We start from the raw sequence: 21,735 nt of genomic DNA on the forward strand, positions 1-21,735 counted from the left end.
AGAATGAACACTGTTAAGTGAGGAAAGGCGGCATATTAGTAGCCTATGGCTCATGCACAACGCCCTGAATAAACGTAACTATTCCTTACAGTCCTTCAGAGCCGACAATCACAATCTTTATTTCTTTCTTGCTTTCTTGCTTTCCTTCTTTCCTTCCTTCTTGCTTTCCTTCTTTCTTTCCTTCCTTCCTTCTCGCTTTCCTTCTTTCTTCCTTCTTGCTTTCCTTCTTTCTTGATTTCTTGCTTTCCTTCTTTTCTTCCTTCTTGCTTTCCTTCTTTCCTTCCTTCTTGCTTTCTTGCTTTCCTTCCTTCTTGCTTTCTTGCTTTCCTTCCTTCCTGCTTTCTTGCTTTCCTTCCTTCTTGCTTTCCTTCCTTCCTTCCTTCCTTCCTTCCTTCCTTCCTTCCTTCCTTCCTTCCTTCCTTCCTTCCTTCCTTCCTTCCTTCCTTCCTTCCTTCCCTCCCTCCCTCTCTCCCTCCCTCCCTCCCTCCCTCCCTCCCTCCCTCCCTTCCTTCCTTCCTTCTCTTCCCTCTCTTCCTTCTTTCCCTTCCATCCCTTCCTTCTTTCCTTCCCTTCCTTCCCTTCCTTTTTTCCTTCCCTTTCTTCCCTGCCTTCCTTCCTTCCTTCTTTCCTTCTTCCCTTCTTTCATTCTTCCCTTTTTGCCTTCTTCCCTTCTTCCTTTCTTCCCTTCTTCCTTCCTTCCTTCCTTCCTTCCTTCCTTCCTTCCTTCCTTTCTTTCTTTCTTTCTCTCTTTTATTGAAGTTCATTTTACATTATAGAGGAAGCTGAGATTAAAGCTGCTACAGTGCAACTTGAGAGGCCCTCGACCCCCTTTACACGTGGCAGCGCTTACAAGCACAACAAACGAAACACAACATACACAGGTCACCTCTCCCGGAAAAACAATCATCCTGATATACATAGGAGATAAGATGAAAAAGAACTTTTACAACACACTACATAATCGGTCAAAAGTACATGAACTCAAGAAAGTCTTAAAATCTCTGTCGGCGAGCCAGATTCAAGACTGCCAGATGCAGAGCACAGCAATTGTATCTCGCTACTAAATGCAGGGCACGCATGGAATGCGTATTCCATCGTTCTGGCTTAGAGTGTAGGCTAGCATTTCCAGCAACCCTAAATACTGTCTCCCTCTCTGGGCGTTGGAGTATCTAATTCGCTTTGGCTTTTCGTTGCCACCACGTAATAACGTGTTGTCTTCTCGAGTTGTCTCGACTAGCCGTGGTGCGAATCGGCTTAATTAAGCCCCTCTCGTAACAGCTGCCTCACACTGCCCCCTGTCCCTCCTCTAGGGCCCACGTTTCTCTCGAGTGGCGTGGAATCGAGGCACGACTGTGTGCGTCAGCTGGGGCGTCCTCCCTCCCATCGATTAGTGTACTGTTCCACGACGAAAGGCGACGCTGGCAGCAGCCGAGACACGCCCCGACGTCGCGGCGCGCTCGATGCGGGCCCGCTGGCCACGAGCGAAGCACGCTTTATTCAAACGCTTTCTAATTCGCTCAGCTGGCACAGCCGCAAGTCATCCTATGTCGCATTGTGAACGTATATGTTGCGTATTTGCCCAGGTCTTTGTCACTGGCATGGATTGACCCTGTCAGGCGCTAAACACACGGCTGTGTGCATACATAGCCAACTCGCACGTTTTCCGGAGAGTGTGCCATTGCTATCAGCGATTTATTTGTTCCAGACGAAAATTTTGTAAGTGCGCTTTTCCGCATAACATGCTGCCCAAGACAAGAAGGCTGACCACGCGTTTCCAGCTGAAACAAAGCAAGAAGGACTAGTTTTTTGTTTGACTCTTTCAAAATACGTTTCTTACATTCTATCCACACCCTCATTGCCTGTCCTATAGCCCTTGCAGTTTTTTTTTTATACAGAAGTCGGCCGTCTTGTCTTTGGCAACGTAGTTACGTGGGAAAGCGCACTTGCGGAATTTTGAATATCCTCTATTGACGCCGTCTCTATCGCCACTAACCTGCGCTCACAGCGCAAGTTGTTAGAGCTAATGTTTTCAAGAGAGGCATGCTAGTATAAGTTAGTCATTTCGTGTCCGGAGTTAAGTGATATCTGTCCTCTTAACTCTCCTCTATCTGCACGTGGCAGCGGTGGTGGCTTGGCTCGAGCCAGTAGGCAGGCCCGCGCAATTTCTTTTTCATCCTTCCCTCAGTCACAACAACAGTTAAGTGACCATCACCTGGTGCTCACAGCCCGCTCTTCGCTCGAATCTCGTCATCAGGTCTGACGCTGGGTCGAAAAACGCTCTTCAAAACGCCTTGAAGCAGTTGTCTTGAAAACGTCTTAAAATTATGGACGTGCCATACTGCGCTCTTGCTGAGTAGCAGCTGCCGTAGTTAGGATACAGCCGATAGCGGCGACGTGGAACATCAGTTTCTTTGCTGGAGGGCCAGGGATGCAGTCGAGGCGGAGCGTGGTTCTCTGAACGTTTCACGTATGCCACCGCCCAAGCACTCTAGGAAATAACGCTAATCAGAAGCCGCTCGTCTCAGACAACATGACCCTGAGGTGCGACAGCGGGAGGCAGAAGCCGTCCGGCAGAGAATTAAAGGTCGAACTCTTTGACAACAGCTTGCCGAATCCGCCCGTCAGCGATTTGAATCTACGCAAAATCATTTAATTTGTAATTTCATTTCATTACAGCAGCATCTTTCTCTGCGTAATCGTTATCGCCCTTTAATTTTAGATGCTTTTATCTCCCATTTCCGGCCAACTCGCGCGAACATGGTCTGAACATGAAGCCGAACCTAAAGAAGAACATGATGACTAACTTATCCGGACCATTCCGAACTTTTCCGTACGAATGGAAGACAGGAGAAAGCAACTTACCATAATTATAGCACCGAACGGGATTCGAACCAGCGCCGGTGCAAACAAAGCAGTTTCGTATTCCGATACTATAGACCACTCGGCTGTCACCGCAGATTAAAAAAAAAATTCTTCATATCTTAATAACCAGTAGCCTCTCGAGCTGTGCGTTGAAAATCGTGGCCATTCTCATCTATCATCAGTTCGTTCTGAGCTTCCAAGTGCTCACTTCCAGGCTGTCGTCGTGGCCTTGCAATCTAGCCGTTTGAGTCAAGATAAGAGGAAGGCTAAACTACGTCGCCAACAGCTGGTTTGTGTAGCTGCACACGAAGGTGAGACGGCGGCCATCCGAACGCGTCGCTAAAGCCGCAGAAGAGCGGAAGGCCGCTACGGCGCGTCAAGCAGCGAAGGCAGCGAGGGACGCGGTATGCTCAGCCAAACATGAAGGACAGAAGCGGCTCGTAAAGCACCGAAAGCGGCGAATGAGAGAAAAGCGGCTGGTCGCGGAGGCTCCTCAAGATGCGAAAGCAGCCAAGGGGCCATGCGTGCTGCCTTTTGTTCCAAGAACAGAACTGGGTGAAGGCGGCGCACATTGGTTTGGTTTAGTTTATTGGGGTTTAACGTCCCGAAGCGACTGAGGCTATGAGAGACGCCGTAGTGAAGGGCTCCGGAAATTTCGACCACCTGGGGTTCTTTAACGTGCACTGACGGCGCACATTGAGCAGCCAATAAACCTTACGGGTAACCGAGAGCGGCTACCAACATATATTACATGTCCTATGCTTCCCTGCAATATATTTCATGCTTATACCTACTGTCGATGACGAGATAGACTACAAACTATTTTTTTTTGGCATAGTCGGATGGAGCTATAGTCGAAGGCTCTACGGCGACGCGCTGCAGCTTTTCTTAACCTGACTCATGATAACTATAATGCTGCCGGTGACGCCTCCAGCATGACAATAATCTCGGGTCGCTGTTCCACGTTCACTGTGTTGGTGCTGTTGGTGCTGTTGAGGCGCCCCGTATGGAGTTATCGCGCGTGTCTTTTTGTTCTCCGGTGGCGGGGGTTGATGAATGTCTCACTTTTCTCTCGATCTCGCAGGCACCCTCCCTCGGCTATGTGCAGAGAGGTCAGAGTCTGATACCGCAGAGAAGGCCGTCCAGGACTGCCCGGGAGCGCATCGTCACGGTAAGCCGCCATCATCTTTTCGGCTGCTTGCGTGAACCATGGACGTTGACAAGGAAACATCCGTGTCGCGGAGACTACTAAGCGCACACGGACAATGCTTTTAAAAAGTTGCTTGAACTTATTGGACAGCATTTTTCTTTTCTTTTTTTTCTAACAACGTGCCGGTTTTTCCTTTCGGACATGAATTGCGCCTCGGAGAAGACCACCAGTTCCCCATATCTGCGGAGGTCGAAAAGAATCCCCCTCCCACCCCCACCTCTTCGGAGCGTTCAATTTCTAGGGTTATTCATTGATGAACCAAGAGCCTGATATACTATTGCTGGCAACACAGGACGCGTGTTTTTGTAAGAATATTGTAGCTTTGCCGCCCTACCCAGCCGCGCGGTAATGTTACCAGCTACTAGAGCATGTAGTACATCCCCTCACACCTTGACACATTACAGGCGACCAGATTTCGTGACTGCACGGAAATGATTTTCTTTCACCCGCAAACTCGCGTACTGACTCTAGTACGATGGGCATTATGCACTGACTCTGACTCTAGAACACTGACACTGACGATGACACTACACTGACAGCGACACTGACGGTATTATACGCTGACTCTAGTACGATGGCTATTATACACGAAGGGCTTGAAGTACCCTCTCTACATGGACCAGTATACAGTCAATTAGCCTGAGAACTTTCGAGTAGGAGGTTGCGCATTAACCTAAGTGTTCACGTATATCTATTACCGACTACCCCCCCCCCCCCCCCCCCCCCCGCCTCCTGTCATACAGACCATCGCTGACTACGACAGCAGTAGCGTCGTACACCAAATATCAATGCCATGGAAATGACCGTGAATGGTAGAAAAGGCGTGTTGATCCATTTGGCTCTCGACCCCTTTCTGCTCGCCCGACATTTGTGAGTTCTGCTGGTATAGCCGAGCAATTTATTGTCTTCACAGCTTCAGCTGTTACCATCAGTAGAGTCAGCAGCACATTCGTTCTTTTTAAGAGAAAAAGTAAAGCTTTGCAGTCGCTTCGGACACCTCTGGAGGTCAGTGGGCGCAAAAATGACGGAAAAATTCTCTCTATTTATTCGTACTGCTGTACACACGTAAAAATCTCGAGCTTTTATGCGGAACGAAGGGACATCCACTTGAGAACCTATCAAAGCAGCACCCTGCACCGACATTCGCACCGTGGAGAACTGTCAGTTGAAAAGGGAGCCACAATAAAAAGTCGATGAAATATTCGTTAGAATTAAATATCCAGGCAGCGCTCCTGTCGCTTGAAGCGCTTACTATCCGATGTGTACATCTAACAGTATTTCGGCAGTTTTTTTTTTTTTTTATCTTTGCGTGCGCTGTCTGGGCATTATCACACTGAACTTAGTGAGGGTTTTCGAATAGAACTTTTTCGCAACCGAAATGAATAGCAGTAACGTAACTTTTCCGCCGAATCAAATACGAATGATGGCGCTGAGAACCGAATCGAATACGAATCGCAATTTTTTTATATTCGCTATTAGTGCGAATATTCGTACGAATCAATAATCTTGCTAAACAGCGAAACGCTAGCGGCAGCGCTGATTTACGATGCTATGGGGTTGTAGATATAGGTGTCAGAAGACGCAACGCTCTCGACTAGGAGATGCGTATATTAATAGACTCATTGACCTTCATGTTATACTCTTAGGAAATTATCTCAGGTTTCGCTCAATCTGCCGGAGAGCTGTCGCTATCTCTTCCAGATATGGAGGCCATGTATGAGCATTATGAACACCGCGACTCGAACGCACCGCGTGTCGGCGCTGAGCACTCCCACGCAGAGCGGTCGAGCATCATGCTGTTCGGAGTCGGATTTTCTGAAACAGTCCTCGAAGAAAACTACGGCGGGCTTTATTCGAAATTGAGCCCAATTATTCGAAAAGTATTCGAAATCTTGAGAACATATTCATTTCGGTTAGAGTAACTTTTATCAAGCAGCGTTTGATTCGTTTCACGAATCGAATAGGAGGGTCGTTCGATTAACTGTTCTAAAATTTCGAATATTCGCGCACCCCTAATGTTTAGCTGATACGACACAAATTAATCGACCAACGCACGCAGTAAGAAGCCGTAGCCTTATTGGCGTAAAGAGAGAGAGAGAGAAACTCAACAAAATAACAAAAAACTGTGCACAGTGTTACACTTATGATGATCATATAAATGCATGCCTAGTTAGTTGGCAAGAACTGAATGTGTTCTAACCTATGCGTAAAGCCCGAAAACACATTGAAGAGAGCTTACGTGTGAACGAAAACTCCTTGACTAGAGGGGAAAGTTGGCTTATTACTCGTAGTTAAACGGTAAACGTTTACTGCCTGATAGTAATGTGCCCTTTTACATGTAGACGTTGTGCTTACTAATGCGCCTGCGTAAGCAGCGAAGGAGTGAGTTAGGCATAAAACGCTTGCCTGGTAGTTCCAGCTGCGTAATAAGAGATTCTTCTCTCTTTTGCTCCGCTATTTTGCGTGCGTCTCGTCTGGCCGGTTGCAGTGTCGCCTCAGCGTATTGCAGATGCTCTTCGTATTGGGCAAGCTGTGCAACGCGGCGTCCGAGAGGCGCAATAGTGGTAGAAGGTCCGCTAGAAACCAGCCCTGCATTCAATACGGCGGCACACATCATAGAAATAAATGCGGTCCTAGACTGTCGGCGCCACGCCCTCTAAGGAGCGTCTCAAAAAAGGTGCGCATAAACAGGGTAGAGCTTTGATATATAATGAAAGCCTTACACTTTGCTTCTGAAGGCGAGTTTTCATATATTTTTTGTACGTCAGTCTTGTCGGCTTTATGGAACAAAAGAAAGAAACAAAAAGCCTAAATTGAATGCGCAAGTCACTAGAGGGCGGCACAGGGCGCGCCAACTCGCATGCTGTAGGAGATTCTTTCGTGTATTCTATGTAGTCTCGGCCGGAGTGCTGACAAAGGGAACGAAGTTAGGCAAGGGATGCATTCGCATTTCGCAAGACCTTCGTTTCGTGGGTTCGAATCGAATTGTGAGGCAGCAGGACTGGGCGGTCGCTGAAAGCGGGTATACGTATATGTTTCAAGGGAATAAAGAGGGTTACTTCGTAACAGATCAACAGCGCACGTATACATTTGACGCTGCAATGCACCTGGGCCCAAACCACATATGTCAGGAGTGGTTTTTCTCGTATCGCATCAGGTGCAACATGACGCCCCGCTACTTACAACCTATACCAGTGAGGCAGGCAGAAAGGAAGGCAAGAGTTCTCGCTTGGTGTTAGGCTGTTTATAACCATCCTCGAACTCTGCCATCCGCAATTTTCAGTAACCGCACGATCGCTCGAATTTCTTCACAGACCTCTAGAGGCATCGCCTTTTCTTACCACTCATGGCCTGTCGTCTGGGCCGCTTTGATCTTGACTGTTGCGAAATCGTACGGCGCATGCGCACTATATCATCTCTAATGCAGGGCCTGTCGCCTAGGCGGCTTTGATGTTGATAGTTGCGAAATTGTGAGAAAAAAACAGCGCAGGAACAGGGACACAAGAAAAGAAGACGACGGGACAGGCGCTGTCTAGCAACTGAAGGTTTATTGCACGGAACACAAAAAATATACCCTACAAACAACCAGGAGCACGCATGATCGACGCCAACAACACTAATAAGATGTCACAATCAGCCATGATTTTCAAGAAACGATATCTCACAGTCATGAACGAGGACGGATGGGGTGCTTACGCATGTGTCGCGGTTTTTCTGAATATGAAATGCTTCGCTAATTTCCCTAGTTAATCTATCTTTGTGATTGTACAAGACATTTGTGTCGTTAAAAAGTGGAACACATTGTTGGACAGCAGGCGCGGAGGTGTTGCTACCACATTCTTTGTAGTGCAAGGCTAGGTTCGAGGAAGGGGCCCCTTTCAAAGAGGTGTTGTGTTTACGCAGGCGGGAATTTAGGCATCTTCCCGTGTGGCCTATAAATGATCTTTGAGATCTTTTTAACGACACAAAGGTCTTGTACAATCACAAAGATGGATTAACTAGGGAAATTATCGAAGCATTTCATATTCAGAAAAACCGCGACACATGCGTAAGCACCCCATCAATAGGCCAGACGGCAAGATGCCTAAATTCCCGCCTGCGTAAACACAACACCTCTTTGAAAGCGGTCCCTTCCTCGAACCTAGCCTTGCACTACAAAGAATGTGGTAGCAACACCTCCGCGCCTGCTGTCCAACAATGTGTTCCACTTTTTAATGACACAAAGGTCTTGTACAGTCACAAAGATAGATTAACTAGGGAAATTAGCGAAGCATTTCATATTCAGAAAAACCGCGACACATGCGTAAGCACCCCATCCGTCCTCGTTCATGACTATGAGATATCGTTTCTTGAAAATCATGGCTGATTGTGACATCTTATCAGTGTTGTTGGCGTCGATCATGCGTGCTCCTGGTCGTTTGTAGAGTATATTTTTCGTGTTCCGTGCAATAAACCTTCTGTTGCTAGTCAGCGCCTGTCCCATCGTCTTCTTTTCTTGTGTCCCTGTTCCTGCGCTGTTTTTTTCTCAAGATGTACCAACTCGCTCAACTCGCCGTTTTACTGTTGCGAAATTGTATTGCGCATGCGCAGTATCGTATCTCTAATGTTTACAGTGGTGACAACACTCGCCTACGCATGCACACGTGAAGACGTGCAAACATTTTTTCGTAGGAAGAAAGCACTGAGAACGCTGATATTGCGATTCTGAGACCGAAGAAACTTGAGCACCCTGCCGGAATAACGATCAAACTATTACGTCGCTGCATACCTACAGGAAGTATTCACGGCGCTAGATGTGGAATGATTCGGCGCAAGAGATGAATGGAATTAAGTACACCAGCAACCTTCGATTTACTAACACTGTCCCACTGAGTATCTTAAGCTAAACTTTCACTCTTGGGCCAAGCACCACCACTTTGTGTTATTAGAAGGCATTAGAAACAGTGGACGAATATGTCTATAAATGAATAGCAGTACCACCACCGGGTTTAGATTATTAAACAGTAATAAGCGGGCGCGCATTTGGTAGACGATGTCATGCGATGAACGACAGTTTCCTGACGAAGGAATCCGTCAAAAGCAGTCTTCACCCATTCGTTCAAGACGAAAGCGCGAGGCGAAATTCAGGAGTGGAAAGTGAGCAACAATAGACAGTGTCTAGAAAGTATTGAAGGTGCACTGAAGAGGAATCTCAACTCCTCTTTTTGCCGCGGGAACTCAATCTGCACGTTCCCAGCATTCTTAGAAGCTTCGATTTATTGCCCTGTGCGGCCTATTTCCCTAATTAAATCGGATTAACGTCAGGCTCCCGCCTTTTCTTTTTTTTTTTTTTGAAATCCCCGCATAGGGTGGGAGGAGTCGACCAACGCATGTAGTGCCTTTCAGGCAGTCGCGTGGTGACTTTGCTTTCTCTTTTATTTTGTTTCTTTTGGGTTTCCGTGGATAAATAGGTCTAGTCAGAGAATAGATAGCTGCAAATTAGGCCCACGGAAATAAAAATACGCGTGGACTCTTTGCTTTCGCCGATCACTACGTATCACTCCGCCGATGGCAGAGCGGCAAGCCGCCACGGGACTGCAGTTGAAAGGTTGGTCGACTCATCCCACCGTTTGCGGGGAACTCAAAAAAAAAGAAATCTGGTTCCGCACATTAATCTGACTTAAATTAGGGAAATCGGCCGCACGGAGCAATAATTCGAAGTTTCCAAGAACACTCGAAACGTGTAGATCGAGTTCCAGCGGAAAAAATACGAGTTCAGAATCCTCTTCAGTGCACCTTTAACACTACGGGATGGAACGAGAGCACCGTAGGTGATAACAAACAGGAGCGCATCGCATTTTAGCTGAAATTAGGTTCAAGAAGTGGACACTGACGAGGAACACAATGCGCAGCTGTACTCTCAGGTGGTCTGTTTAATTACCGATGTGGGCATCGTGAGAAGGAAACCGCAGTTTGGAGCAGCGGAAGACCAGGCGAAAAGACTTTCGCGAAGCAGGTGGCCACGGTTGGCCCATTGGGGGAGGGGGGGGGGGGGTGCTGATGCTAATGACGGCATTATGTGTAAAGAAAAGTGGCTCAAAAACTTTTGATCGAGGATGTGTACATTGCGGTAGTTGGAACTGTACCGGAAAGTGATGCGCCCCTGGGAGCGAGGGCATTCCAAACTCCCATCTCCATATAACATATTTCAGTTTATTTGCTTAATATGAGCAAAAAAATTGAATCCCAGGCATCGGTGCTTTCGGAACGCCCCTCGCAAAGTGAACCACTGCAGCTTCGCATAGGGCATTATAGTCCTGAAAATTGATGCCCGCGTAGCCCGTTCCCATATATAAGCGGAACCGAGGTTCGGGCAGTGCGCACCGGTTTCGCATCGTAGGCAACGAGTTACAAGCAGGTTGCGCGATTTCGATGCGAATCGAGGCAGCGTTTGGTTCCCTCAGCGCAGCTAAATGCGAGGCGGCTGAGCAGAAAAGCGGTGGTTGGAAGACGGACATCGCCGGTTTTGAATTCCAATTTTCTTTGAGACACTGTTCCGGACTCTGATGCGAGCTTTTCGGTACGTGCGCAGCGAAGATCACGTCGCTGGAATGAAAGGAGAACAAAGGAAACTAGTAGAGAAAGAAAGCCGAAAAAAAAAAAAAAAGGTAGCCGCACGAATCGATTCAGAGCCGCGGAAAATGCGGGCTTCGCATGGCGATTCCCCACCGCGTGGGTTCTGGAGATTAAATGCCTAGTCCCGAAAAGCGGTGGCGGATAAATCGCAAAAAGAACTTACGTCATAGTATAACTTGGTGTGTTTCTGGGAAATTGCTTGGGCAAGCATCCCGAGGACTCGGGTCTAGAGCTCGAACGCTGCGATATTTGTTCTTCCATTGTCTTCTTACTTCGGCGCGGACGGCGGGCGTAGGCTGCCGTGTGAACGAACGCCATGCAAGATGAGTAAGCGAATCGCGGGCCGAGAAATTTGCACAACGTTCGCGGCTTCTGTGGACGCTGCGGTACCCGAGATAGAAAAAGAACACACCCACACGCAGTCTTATGCGACTGAGGTCTTGTGTAAGTGGCTGGTTCATGACTGAAGAACCGAGGGTTTCAGGACTCTCTTCCAATTTTATTAAGCCTTAGCTTTCAACTTTTGTGGCGAAGTGGTACTCTGAATTATTGGCTTATCTCTTAATTATTCTCACGTTAAGGAACCCCAGGTGGTTGAAATTTCCGGAGCCATTCACTACGGCGTCTCTCATAGCCTGAGTTGCTTTGGGACGTTAAACCCCAATAAACCAAACCAATCTTAATTATTCTTGTTGATAACACGTACGCAAAAATATGCAGACACAGTGTTTGGCCTCGTACCCAGTGGAAGCATTTACAAATATACATATTGAAACAGTTAAAAAATTCAAGGGGCCCTTGTCTCCCTAAAGTGGTGCAAGGCGAACGCCTTTCCTGGCGCACTGTTTGGCATTGACTGCGAGACTGTTTGTGTTGTACTAGTGCTTAATTTTACTACACATTACAACTACACATTTTGACTGCCGACATTCACTGCTTCTTTAGCACGACTCTCTCTCTGCTTCCATGAGTTCGGTTGTATCCATGGCTCTGTTCGCAGTAATGAGGTATGTAATGTGGTCACCCACGGACGCCTTACGTCCCCTGTTGGAGCGGACAACTATTTTATTAGTTGTCGTCTGCTTCAAAAGGGGGCGTCAGGCATCCGTGGGTGACCACATTACTGCGAATCCGCGTACTCTGACGTCATAACCATTTCGACCAACCGAAAAGCGTGACACCTCTGCTGACAACTTTCTGCTGACGTGCTGTCGACAGCGTTCTGTCGACAGCGATGAGGCATTAAAGGCTTTCGCCTTAATACTTGAGGGGGAGGAAGGGGTAAAATTTGGTAGTTGACCTCAAGAACGCAGTTAGACACACTAGTTACAACAGAAAAATGGCGTGACAAAAGGATTTGCGTCATGGTGACAAGAGAATGGTAACGATTATCGAGTTCAAAAAAATTTTGTGAACACTTTCACTTCACACAAACATTGATATGAAAATTAAACGCTGAAAATTAAAAAAAACAATATACATAAAAAAGTAAACCCAGATGTACACGACGGCCAAGCTATATGTTACATGGGCAGCTGGTGCTTTCATTTCATTGACTCCTTGTTTCCGCAGAACTGCCTTCTGTACCAGAACGTTGGGGAACTGCAGCACATGATCAAGCAGTCGGCCAAGGAGAGGTTGCAGCTCGAACGCCAGGTGGCGCACCTGCACCAAGTGAGTGGTCTATGTTGTTATTTCTCATGCAGCCTTCCTCTCGAACGCACAAGAAACGTTTCAGTCGCCATCGTTTGTATTCTTGCTGCGTCATCCTCAAGGTCTCGGAGAGTTTGTAATCCCGCTTCGTGCACGCAGGGAGTGCTGCAATAGGCGTCGCCTCAAAATGAAGTGTCGTGTCATACGCCGTCGCTTACGAAGAATAAGTGTGGACCACAGTGGCGCAGTTCAGCGGGTGTTACGCCATGCCGGCAAAAAAAAAAAAGAATGTTAGTGGCGCCATCTGTTTTTCAGAAAAGGAACTATTTTTGTCAACAAACTGGCACACTTGTTATTTTTGTTTTAACATTTCAATATATCGATGCGGTGTGTAAATAACATCGACGAAAAAAAGCCGAAAACAGGGGGAGGGGATGCAGCGCTCAGAAAATTTCGGGGTGCGTTCTGACACCGAAACACCACCCCCTGGCTACGCCCCTGGTGGACCACTATTGCAGACTACACGACTACTTGGGACTAAAAAAAAAATGGTCACATTACCATCAAAGATGTTGCGAGCCTGGTGGTTGCTCAGCCCTGTTCTCTATGACGTTACTTAATAATGAAGCTGCCAAGATTACATCCGCCACTGGAATTCGCGGCACCTTTGAGAGACCGTCGCTGGCCGAACAAGTAACACCGAGAAAATTGGCGTTGAATTGACACTCGGACGTTCGAGAGGAACCATCGCGGTTCGCCTGCTTCTTGCGTCCAGTGGCATCCGCTTCGCTGCAGTGCACTTTCCGATCCTTGAGTCCATAGAGTTTCTCAATATTGACTAGAGGGAAAGCAGGCCGTGCTCCACTTAATCCACCATGGAGAGGCGCAGGAATTCCGGGAAGATGATATTTCGCACTTGGCTTGTCTATTGTTGGAAATGATATGTTGATTTTTCCTTAACAATATGACTCTTCTAGGGGCAAACCTCGCAGAAATGATGTGGAAGTTTCGTGTTACATTTATTGAAGAAGTGAGGAACGCGCTGTTAAAATAATTTCACCTGCGTGCATAGGGGAGCATCGTGGCGCAGCTGCATACTAAGAGGCATAATCCTCATTTTCTAGCCTAGACTAGACAAGCCAAACAAAAATTAGCAGTGGCTTAGCTAGGCTATGCCAGGATATACGTAGCGAAAGCTAAGGCATAGCTTGGTCAATCCTCCGACATTTTATCAGGCATGCGACACAGCTGGCGAAACGTGCGGAGGCGAGCGCAACGACGAGGCAAGCGGTGTGACGTCATGCCAGACGGCGGTGGCGGTGGCGGCTCCGCGGCGAGGCGCGTGGTGTGACGTCATGCCTGATGACGCGGCGAGCGCGCGGCGACCTCCAGCTGCGGCGGTTGCTAGGCAACGGCTCAAGGTCGGTCTCTGTGCCTCCTCGGAGCACCGCCACAGTGAAATCGCAAGTTCGTGGCCAATGTAGCTTTCGCTACAATAAACCTCGTCATCGCGGCATTCCCGCGGTGGCTGAAGGGCTCTTTAATAAATTGGCATAGACACTGGCGCCAACTTTCCCTCGCGGTAATATTGAGAAACTCTGTGCTTGCGCCTCAACTTCTCAACTTTTCAGCGTAGCGAACTGGCATGTCTGGAAGAGCCCATCATAGCTGACGCCTTAGCTTCTCTTCGCTAAAGCTCTAGCCTTCGCTTGCGGCCGATTCCTGGGGACGGGAGAGTCATGGGTAGTTTGATATACTGCACGACTTTCTTCTTCTTTTACGCAGGAGTTTCAAGGGAATAATCTGTGTGTTCGATGTACATAATAGTTCGAAATATCCGGATTCGATTTATCCCGGCTTGACTGTTTCGCCTTGCGCTTTGCACTCTATTCACAGCTGTTATTATTATTTTGTTTTGAAGGGGGGGGGGGGGTGACAGATGTGTAAACCGTTTCGAGGGAAAGAAAGCTACGTAGACTCTTATGTGTACTTTAATATCTTGCACAAGTTACCGGGAAAATTATGGCACAACATGGAGATTTTTTCTCTTTTTTGGCATCCCCCCCACCCCCCCACTTGGCCCGTGAAATCACGTGCCTAGTTTGTTCGCTTAAGTCAAGCTAAGGACACGGGTTGAAGTGAAGCCTAAATCAAGCATAGCCGAAGAGTTTTTTTTAAGTGAAGAAAAACTCAGGTGAAGTTGCAAGCAAATGGAGCTCGCCCGATGATTAAGTGGAGCTATTTAAAAAGAACTGCAGTTCAAGTGAAGTCGAGAGCAGGCTAGCTGAAGGTTAGCGCAACTGAGTGAAATCTCTAGTCAACCAGCTAAAATGTAGCTAAATGTCACGGAGCAGCGATAGGTCGAAGATAAGCCACGATAAAGCTTCAGGGAGACAAGTTGAAGTTTCGAGGATATTCAGAGACCGAAAATTTATTGTAGCTGGTGTTGGCTTGATCAAGCTTCCAGTGGTACACTGTGCTGACAACTCTACGGAAGCAGCAAAAACAGTCACTTCGGAGGTCCTTACGAAAAGGTTGTGAGTAGTGCAGAGATGATCCGTCGCCATTGCCCGGAGCTAAATTCGTCCCGTGCATTAGGAGGCAAGTGCGCTGTTTTTTCTTGAAGTGGCTGAGCTTTAATCCGGCTTTCCAAAATCGGCTAACGCCGTGGATCTTGTTTTGTTGCTGTAATCTGGCGTTGTAGCGACCCAAAGCAGCCTCAAGCGACAGGCGTTACTTAAAAGTTTGTTACGCAAACTTATTTGCCGCTTAACCCGCCTCGGGGATACATGCATTCCCATAAGAAGCGTAAACCCTCGTCCATAAATACTACACGAATGCTGCAGATCGTGCTGTTAGTTTTAGGTGGCCCCGCCTTGCATGCGGGAGGTGCGGGGTTCGATCCCCTGTGCCGCCGGGTACCCACCGGTGATACAACGGGTACAGGCTTTCCATGCCCTGGTGCTCGGCTTGTTTAGGGTGAAATGCTTGGGAAATGGGCCTGTGACCCCACGTTGAGAAAAAGAGAATTACCCTGTGGCATGGCACTCTTTGGCCGCAGATGCCCTTGCGCCATAAAAAAATAACCATCGTAATCAGTTTTAGTGGGGAAACTAACGTTGAAAGAAAAATGCCGGCCAGAAAATATCCTGCTTAACTTCGTGACGATTATTTTTCCGGTGCATTCTTTTTCGTCCTTGCAGAACAGAGAACTTGGATCCAGCCACGCATATTTGTAATTGCGCTTCCCCCCCAGTTTTTTACTAGCCCCTCTGTTGAGGCTGGAAGAGAATTTTTACGAAACACTGTCTGACTTTTACAGTTAACAGCATTGTAGTAGCTTGTTCATTTCCGAGTTATGATAAGAATTCTCGTCGATTTGTTAAACACGATAGCGCACAGCGCAACTCTCCGCAGAGTTTACGTTACGCGCGCTCGCAGGTTAGGCATCAATCGCTCAATGGCGTTAACGCGCTTTGAAATCTACGCACAATCATGTGCTCCTTCGTCGTTTCTTTCAGTTCTTTTACGTCTCTAAGTAAGGGCGTTCGGCGCAAGGAAAGAACTTCGTTGGATGTTAGTTGAGCAAAACTGTGTAAAGAAATAGGCTAGCTCAGCAGAAAGGAATGCGGGTTTGGGGAGCGTTTACTCCTTCTTGGAGTGAAGGCCCTATTTAAACCCCGCCAATGATGAACGCTTTGCTCAGACGAAGACGGGCATCTCTTTTCGAAACATTAGCAAGCACCCGGAGACTTTCCTTCCCTTGTTCACTTAGTGGTTATCAAGAAACCCTAGAAAAAACCTCCTACTTAGAAGGCAGCACTTTTTCAATCAGCGCTTCTCCGCGCAAGCGTGTCTTGCAAACTAAAGGTACAGCGACAGTTTAGCAAGCGATTCTTGACACAAATAGAAGCACGCATTAAGTGGAAAGAAGATATGAGGAGCGCGTTGAGTATGTACTAAGTGTGTGTACTTCTTTAAGATATTGTCATAGTGTCAAGGTAACACAACTCCTAAACCACACCACCTCCTCGCAAATCGAGCTCTCATATTCAGCGCCGTGTGGACAGCAACAGGTCGAGCGAGGGCCGAGCTTCTGACATCTCGCTCGTTCTCCCAACTACTGTGGCCGGAAAGTTAGTGCGACGGCGAACAGCGAGCACCTCCCTTATGCGTCGCAAGCACCAAAGTTTGTCCCCGGGAATGCGACACCCTTCTTTTTTCTTTCTTCCTCAGTGCTTCTCACCCCACTTCCTTTCTTTCCCTCAAGCTCAAAAAGCGCGCGTGTTCATGTTCTGGGCACTGCAACTCAGCAGAGACCGTGGCACACAACTTTCGCTTTCAGCGTCGGAATTCGCTCGCTTGCGCACCTCTGATCGCAGGCACCCAAATGAACGCCTCCCTTTTTTTTCTCTACTCTCTTTGAGCGCGGGCTTTCCTAGGACGAGCTTGGGCCGCAAAATGAGCCGGCATAGTCCCCGGGGGACCGCGGCGAGTGAGCATACGCAACAGGAAAGGAGGGGGGGAGGGGGAAGAAACTAAGGAAAAAAATTACAAGAAAAAGTCGACAACAGAAAAGAGAGAGAGAAAGCCGGTGGCGGCGGGTGACTACTAGCGGGCGCCGTCGCCGCCAGCTCGAGTTATAGAAAGGAGAGGAGGAGGGGGTGCAGGACCCCGCGAGCCCCCGACGCGCACTGCTCCGCGTCGTTGTAATCGATTTCCAGCGAGCGCCTGCCGGCGTCGCGCGAGGATAAAAGGGGAAAAAAAGAGAGTAGGGGGCGCTAGCGTCGAGAAGCCAGCGTCCGCCATCTTGCTTTTACGCCTCTCCTCCTCGTGTTCCGCTTCTCTTCCCCCTTTCTCCCCTCCAGTGGGTGCTTCTGAGAGGTGAAGGCAGGAGAGAGGAGGTCAGCTACCTCCTCACCCTCTTATAATCGAAATCGAGCGACGCCCCCTGTTGGCGAGAAAAGCGGGCTTTGGTGCCGCACGACACCGCGAGGCGGCGGAGCCGAACTCGCAGGCAGGCTAGGCCAGCAGGAGCTGCTGCGGCGGCGGCTTCACCGCAAGTAGGTCGCGCTAGGACTAAAAGGAAACCGACGCACTCGCGTGCTCCGCCCGCGCTCACCGACCGACTGTTTCGTCGCACCGAACTGAGCAAGCAAGAAGAAAAGAAGCGGCTTTGGTTGTTTTGCGAACAGGGAGGATTTCCGAGCGTCGAGCTAGCAGTAGAAGTGGTGGTGCTTTCTTTTTTTTCTACCTTTAGTTTTTCCTTTTTCTTCCTCCCCGTGCTCGAAGTGTGCTGCTGCTGCTGCCTCTCCTCCTGTGTGTGTGGTGCGCGCGCCCTCTAGTAATACCACCGTCACCGCCTTCGACGTCGCTGCCGCCGCCGACGACGATTGTAGTCTCACAAGCCTTCAAAAGCCCGCCCCTAACTCAGCGACCCCGCACCGGCGTGGGCGGCAGAGTTCTTCGCACCGCCAATCCCTAACCCCCGCACCGACATCGACAGCAGCCGGCCGCCTTCCGAGCAAGGAGCTTGCTGCGGTGAGTCGCTGAGAATGAATCGAGGGAGGGCAGCGCGCCTGGTTCGTGACCTCCCGGTGTGCGCGATTTTTCGCTCGAAAGAATGGCATCGATGCACCAGAAACGGACGCCGAGTTTTCTCCGGGAAACAGCGCACCCTGCGAATGCTGCAAATAGCGCCCGCAAGGTTGTTTCGCTGGCATGCAAGCGTGCACAGCGGCGAAGCATTTACTTGCGGAGCCGGCTTTCTCTTTGCGCTTCGATCCTGCGCGTAAAGACGGGACGCGAAGCCGTCGTTGAGCGAAAAAGAAACTTGAGAAGAAATTGAAGGAAAGGTGATCGAACGGTGCTTCTTCTTTCGGTAGCTGAGCACCTTCCTGTGCGGAAAAAAAAAAGAAAAAGAAAGGCGAGGAAAAGGAAGGGTTGTGTTCCCTCCATACAGGCATTGTCGCTCGGTCTGCAGGCCGGCCCTTTGCTGATCGATTCAGCGAGCGACAATGCCTTGAACGTCGCGCCACGCCGGCGAGCCGACCAATTCTTCTTTTTTTTTTTCTCATCTCACGTTCCCTCTATTAGGTCCTTTCGTCCCCTCTTTCATTTCGTGCTTTCACCCAGAACGCGCCCTCTCGTTCTATCCTTGTTGACCAAGTGAGGGTAACTTGGCGGGAGATGAGGCGGGCATAGTCAGGGAGCTTCAGTGTAAAATTGAGCAAAGTTTGCCCCGTCACGCTTGCACAGGCACCGTTACGCAACACTGACGCACTGCACTACGTGGCCTGGTACGTGGCCTGGTACGGGCCCCATTAGTCATTATCGCGCTGCGTCGAGCCTCGCATGAGGGGCTCTGCACGTAGCAGGCGCCTCGTCGCAAAGGACCGCACTTTGTTCAAGCCAGTTGACTGCTTTTGACTTCCTTCTAAGCAAGGAAAGAAGAGCGCTCAAGACTTGGAGCTACTGTTAATGTGACGTCAGTAGTTGCGAGCACCTACCACGCGTAATTTCTTACCTATGATTTAGTTGTGTGCCAATATACATCCTCTGGGTTCAGAGAAACCGCGTAATCGAGGATGGCCGAAACAATTTGAGGTTGAATTCATTGCAGGTCGGTGTCTGGCATGGGCATTCGAATTTCGGTAGCTTTAGCTAGAAATCTGAACTTAGATTCAGTAAATAAAGGAGGAAGTGGTACCTATATAGCCAGTTATGTAGCGTGATACTTTAACATTCATTGCATAAAAAAAGAACAAAGATGGAGGCAGCTATTCTGTGGAGTGGTTAATTTGTCGGCCTTTACATTGTGTATTGATGGAACCTTAGTGAAACCTTAGTGAACCCAATCATCTAGAAGCACTGAAATTCTTTGATAATTCCATTTCCTGAGCCGTTACATGGTTCTGCTTGTACGGTATTAACTAGATGGTGTCACAGTGTCGGAATCTTCGGCCAGGAGCACGAGATCTTCACTTGGGTTCTGAGAGATCAAACACAGGCGTTAAAAAAAAAAAAAGTTTTCGTACAGGCAATCATCCTGCCTTTATTTCTTTTTCTCGCACACTAAACACACTAGAGAGTATCAGGCTATAATCAGCAACGGAAAATGAAGGCTAGGTAACCAGTCCACTTCTACACGAAGCAAAGATTGTTGAGGTATGCATGATAACAGGAATCTTCAAGACGAGAACTATGCGCCTTGAGCGCAGAGGAACTGAATGGCTGATTCATTCAACGAGCTTCATGGGTCGTTTACGCGTGAAGACGCAGCGTTCTGCGTGGCAGTCCCTTGGCCGGAGTTGGGAGTGACTATCTTCAATATCTTTGAGAAGCACCCCAATGTTCTTAGATCTATAAGTCCCGTACTTTATGTCCACCATGACTGTGTGTGGAGTTTAATATTTTGTCGTTGTTTTCACGAGGATTCGTGGAGTTACGCATTCCCGGAGGGAAACCCATACATGGGACGTATTCTTCTGCCCGGGGAGCTTTGGGGCTGGTTAATTTGCATGCGTAAGATATTAAAGGAACTTTTATTGAGAACCGATGCCAGCGCGAATGTTTCCATCTTATAGCCGAGCAAACCCCGTCTTTGTGGGGCAAAGCGGCGCCAGGGCAATCCCCTGGTCACTGACATACTCTTTCCAGCTGCAGAGACTTAAAGTTGGATTACTATGGAGGGCCAAATAGGTGAAGTTTATATCTGTACAGGGAGGCGAACGGTCAATAGCTGATCTTGATATTTGTGTCATCGTTAGTATTGTGGATACTGAAAGTATCGGTGTGCTCTAGCAACTAGCAGTTTGGAACAATTTGTGCAGTAGTTGCAGAATGAAATTGATTGCGACAGTCAGGTATAGCGTCGTAAAAGTTAAATCCGAGTGAAGTGGGCGGAAAAAGCGTGGCGTCCCTGCAAAGGTCTCGAAGTTTCAATTGCCTTTCTGTTTGTATAAGATCTTGTAAGGCCGATTACGCAATTCCTAGCAACATGTCGTGACTCAATCTGTTCCCTTGATGGCACATCACCAGTTCAGTGCTGCCACTATGTCTTGCGTGCGCATGGATCGTGAATACCGTGCACGCAGAAGAGACAAACCTATAAATCGTTTGGAGATGTTGTTTAGTGAAATTCAGAGAAGCTGAGAGGCCCACTTGATGGTGGCCAGCGTAGCTGTCGTTTTCATTCTGCTCCTCTTTGTATTCTGTATGTGTTTTTATGGGTTCGTTCGTAATTAAAGCTCCGGATTTCTCCCAATCAGATGAATTTAACAGCTAATCTTCTCAACGGCTGCAGTAAGCACGTGAGAAATTTTCACGTTGTGCTGCTCGCTTGTCTGCTTCTCTTTTCTTCATTTAATTTTTTGCCGGAACGATTCATAGTTGGCTGAGCTGCCACACGTTTCCCATATTACCTACTTCGTTATTACCTTATTCCTTTCATACATTTACTGAAGGACCACTTGGCGATGACGATGGAGTCGGATGTAAGCGAAAAAATAAAATAAACAAATTCCGTCGGCAATAAAAACCGAACCAACAAAAGCGTAGCATAAGTACAGAGCGAAGGAAAGATTTAGTAGAAAGCAACCATCACCCTGGCTAGAAAAAAAAAAAAAGAACTAACTGCCCTTTAGAAAAAAAGCCAAGGTTACTGTCCGTGTCGTGCGAAGAAGCGAAGGTGTTTGATGATGTGTTGATACGTTGGTGCTGGTATTTTAACCATACGATGATATACGAGAGAGGAAAACAAGGTGTGAGAGTGATGAGGAGCATGGAAATTTTTTGAAAGGCAACGTAAAATCACAAGCAGTACTTCAAATACGCGCCTTCATATTCTAAAGCCTGCATTTGCGGGTAATTGCGGATGCTTATAACGTGAGACGGCGTCTCTTCCTTTTCCTCGATGGGCATTAAATAGGCATATCGCTCAACTGTGCACTACCGGTTATGATCTGTGGCACGCCGATGTTGATTTATTTGCGCAAGCTGTATAATTTAGATATCACGTAGCATCACATAGCTTTGAAAGTTACTAATTTTTTTGCGCTGAGCCTCTTTCGTGATTAAGCCGGCCTACCCACGTTTCGATGGAAGTTTGATGATCACGCTGTTTTAGTCGCTTTTCGGTTGCGTCTTTAGTTGGGCTACGCACGCACAGGGTCGAAGGTGCAAAATCAGGCATTAGCACCTATCACAGCCTCGCTCACAAGGATTCAGAGCACATGCTTTGCTTTTCACCCGTGTATAGAGGGGTACTTGTGACACCCGTGAGTTCTAAACCATTGTAGGGTGTAGAGAACACCCATCTCCGCTTTTCAAGTCATTTCGGTCTTCAGCTAGCTGAGTTGAGTTTTGTTGTTGTGTGGTACAGGTGGAATTAACCT

At 48.1% G+C, this 21,735-nt stretch overlaps 1 protein-coding gene across 7 annotated transcripts in view; it reads left to right on the forward strand.

Moving 5' to 3' along the window:
• Window positions 1–21,735, forward strand: part of Rbp (RIMS binding protein) — a 388,544-nt gene that overhangs the window by 139,387 nt on the left and 227,422 nt on the right. For all 7 annotated transcript variants that reach the window (XM_089574466.1, XM_089574471.1, XM_089574467.1 and 4 more), the window contains exons 3-4: window positions 3,947–4,033; window positions 12,260–12,361. In XM_089574466.1, the coding sequence (XP_089430592.1) occupies window positions 3,947–4,033; window positions 12,260–12,361 (189 nt within the window). The remainder of the gene's footprint in view (window positions 1–3,946; window positions 4,034–12,259; window positions 12,362–21,735) is intronic.

This window comes from Amblyomma mixtum, chromosome 2, assembly GCF_055824585.1.
Source record: "Amblyomma mixtum isolate Tamu chromosome 2, ASM5582458v1, whole genome shotgun sequence".
NCBI classification, from domain to species: Eukaryota; Metazoa; Arthropoda; class Arachnida; order Ixodida; family Ixodidae; genus Amblyomma; species Amblyomma mixtum.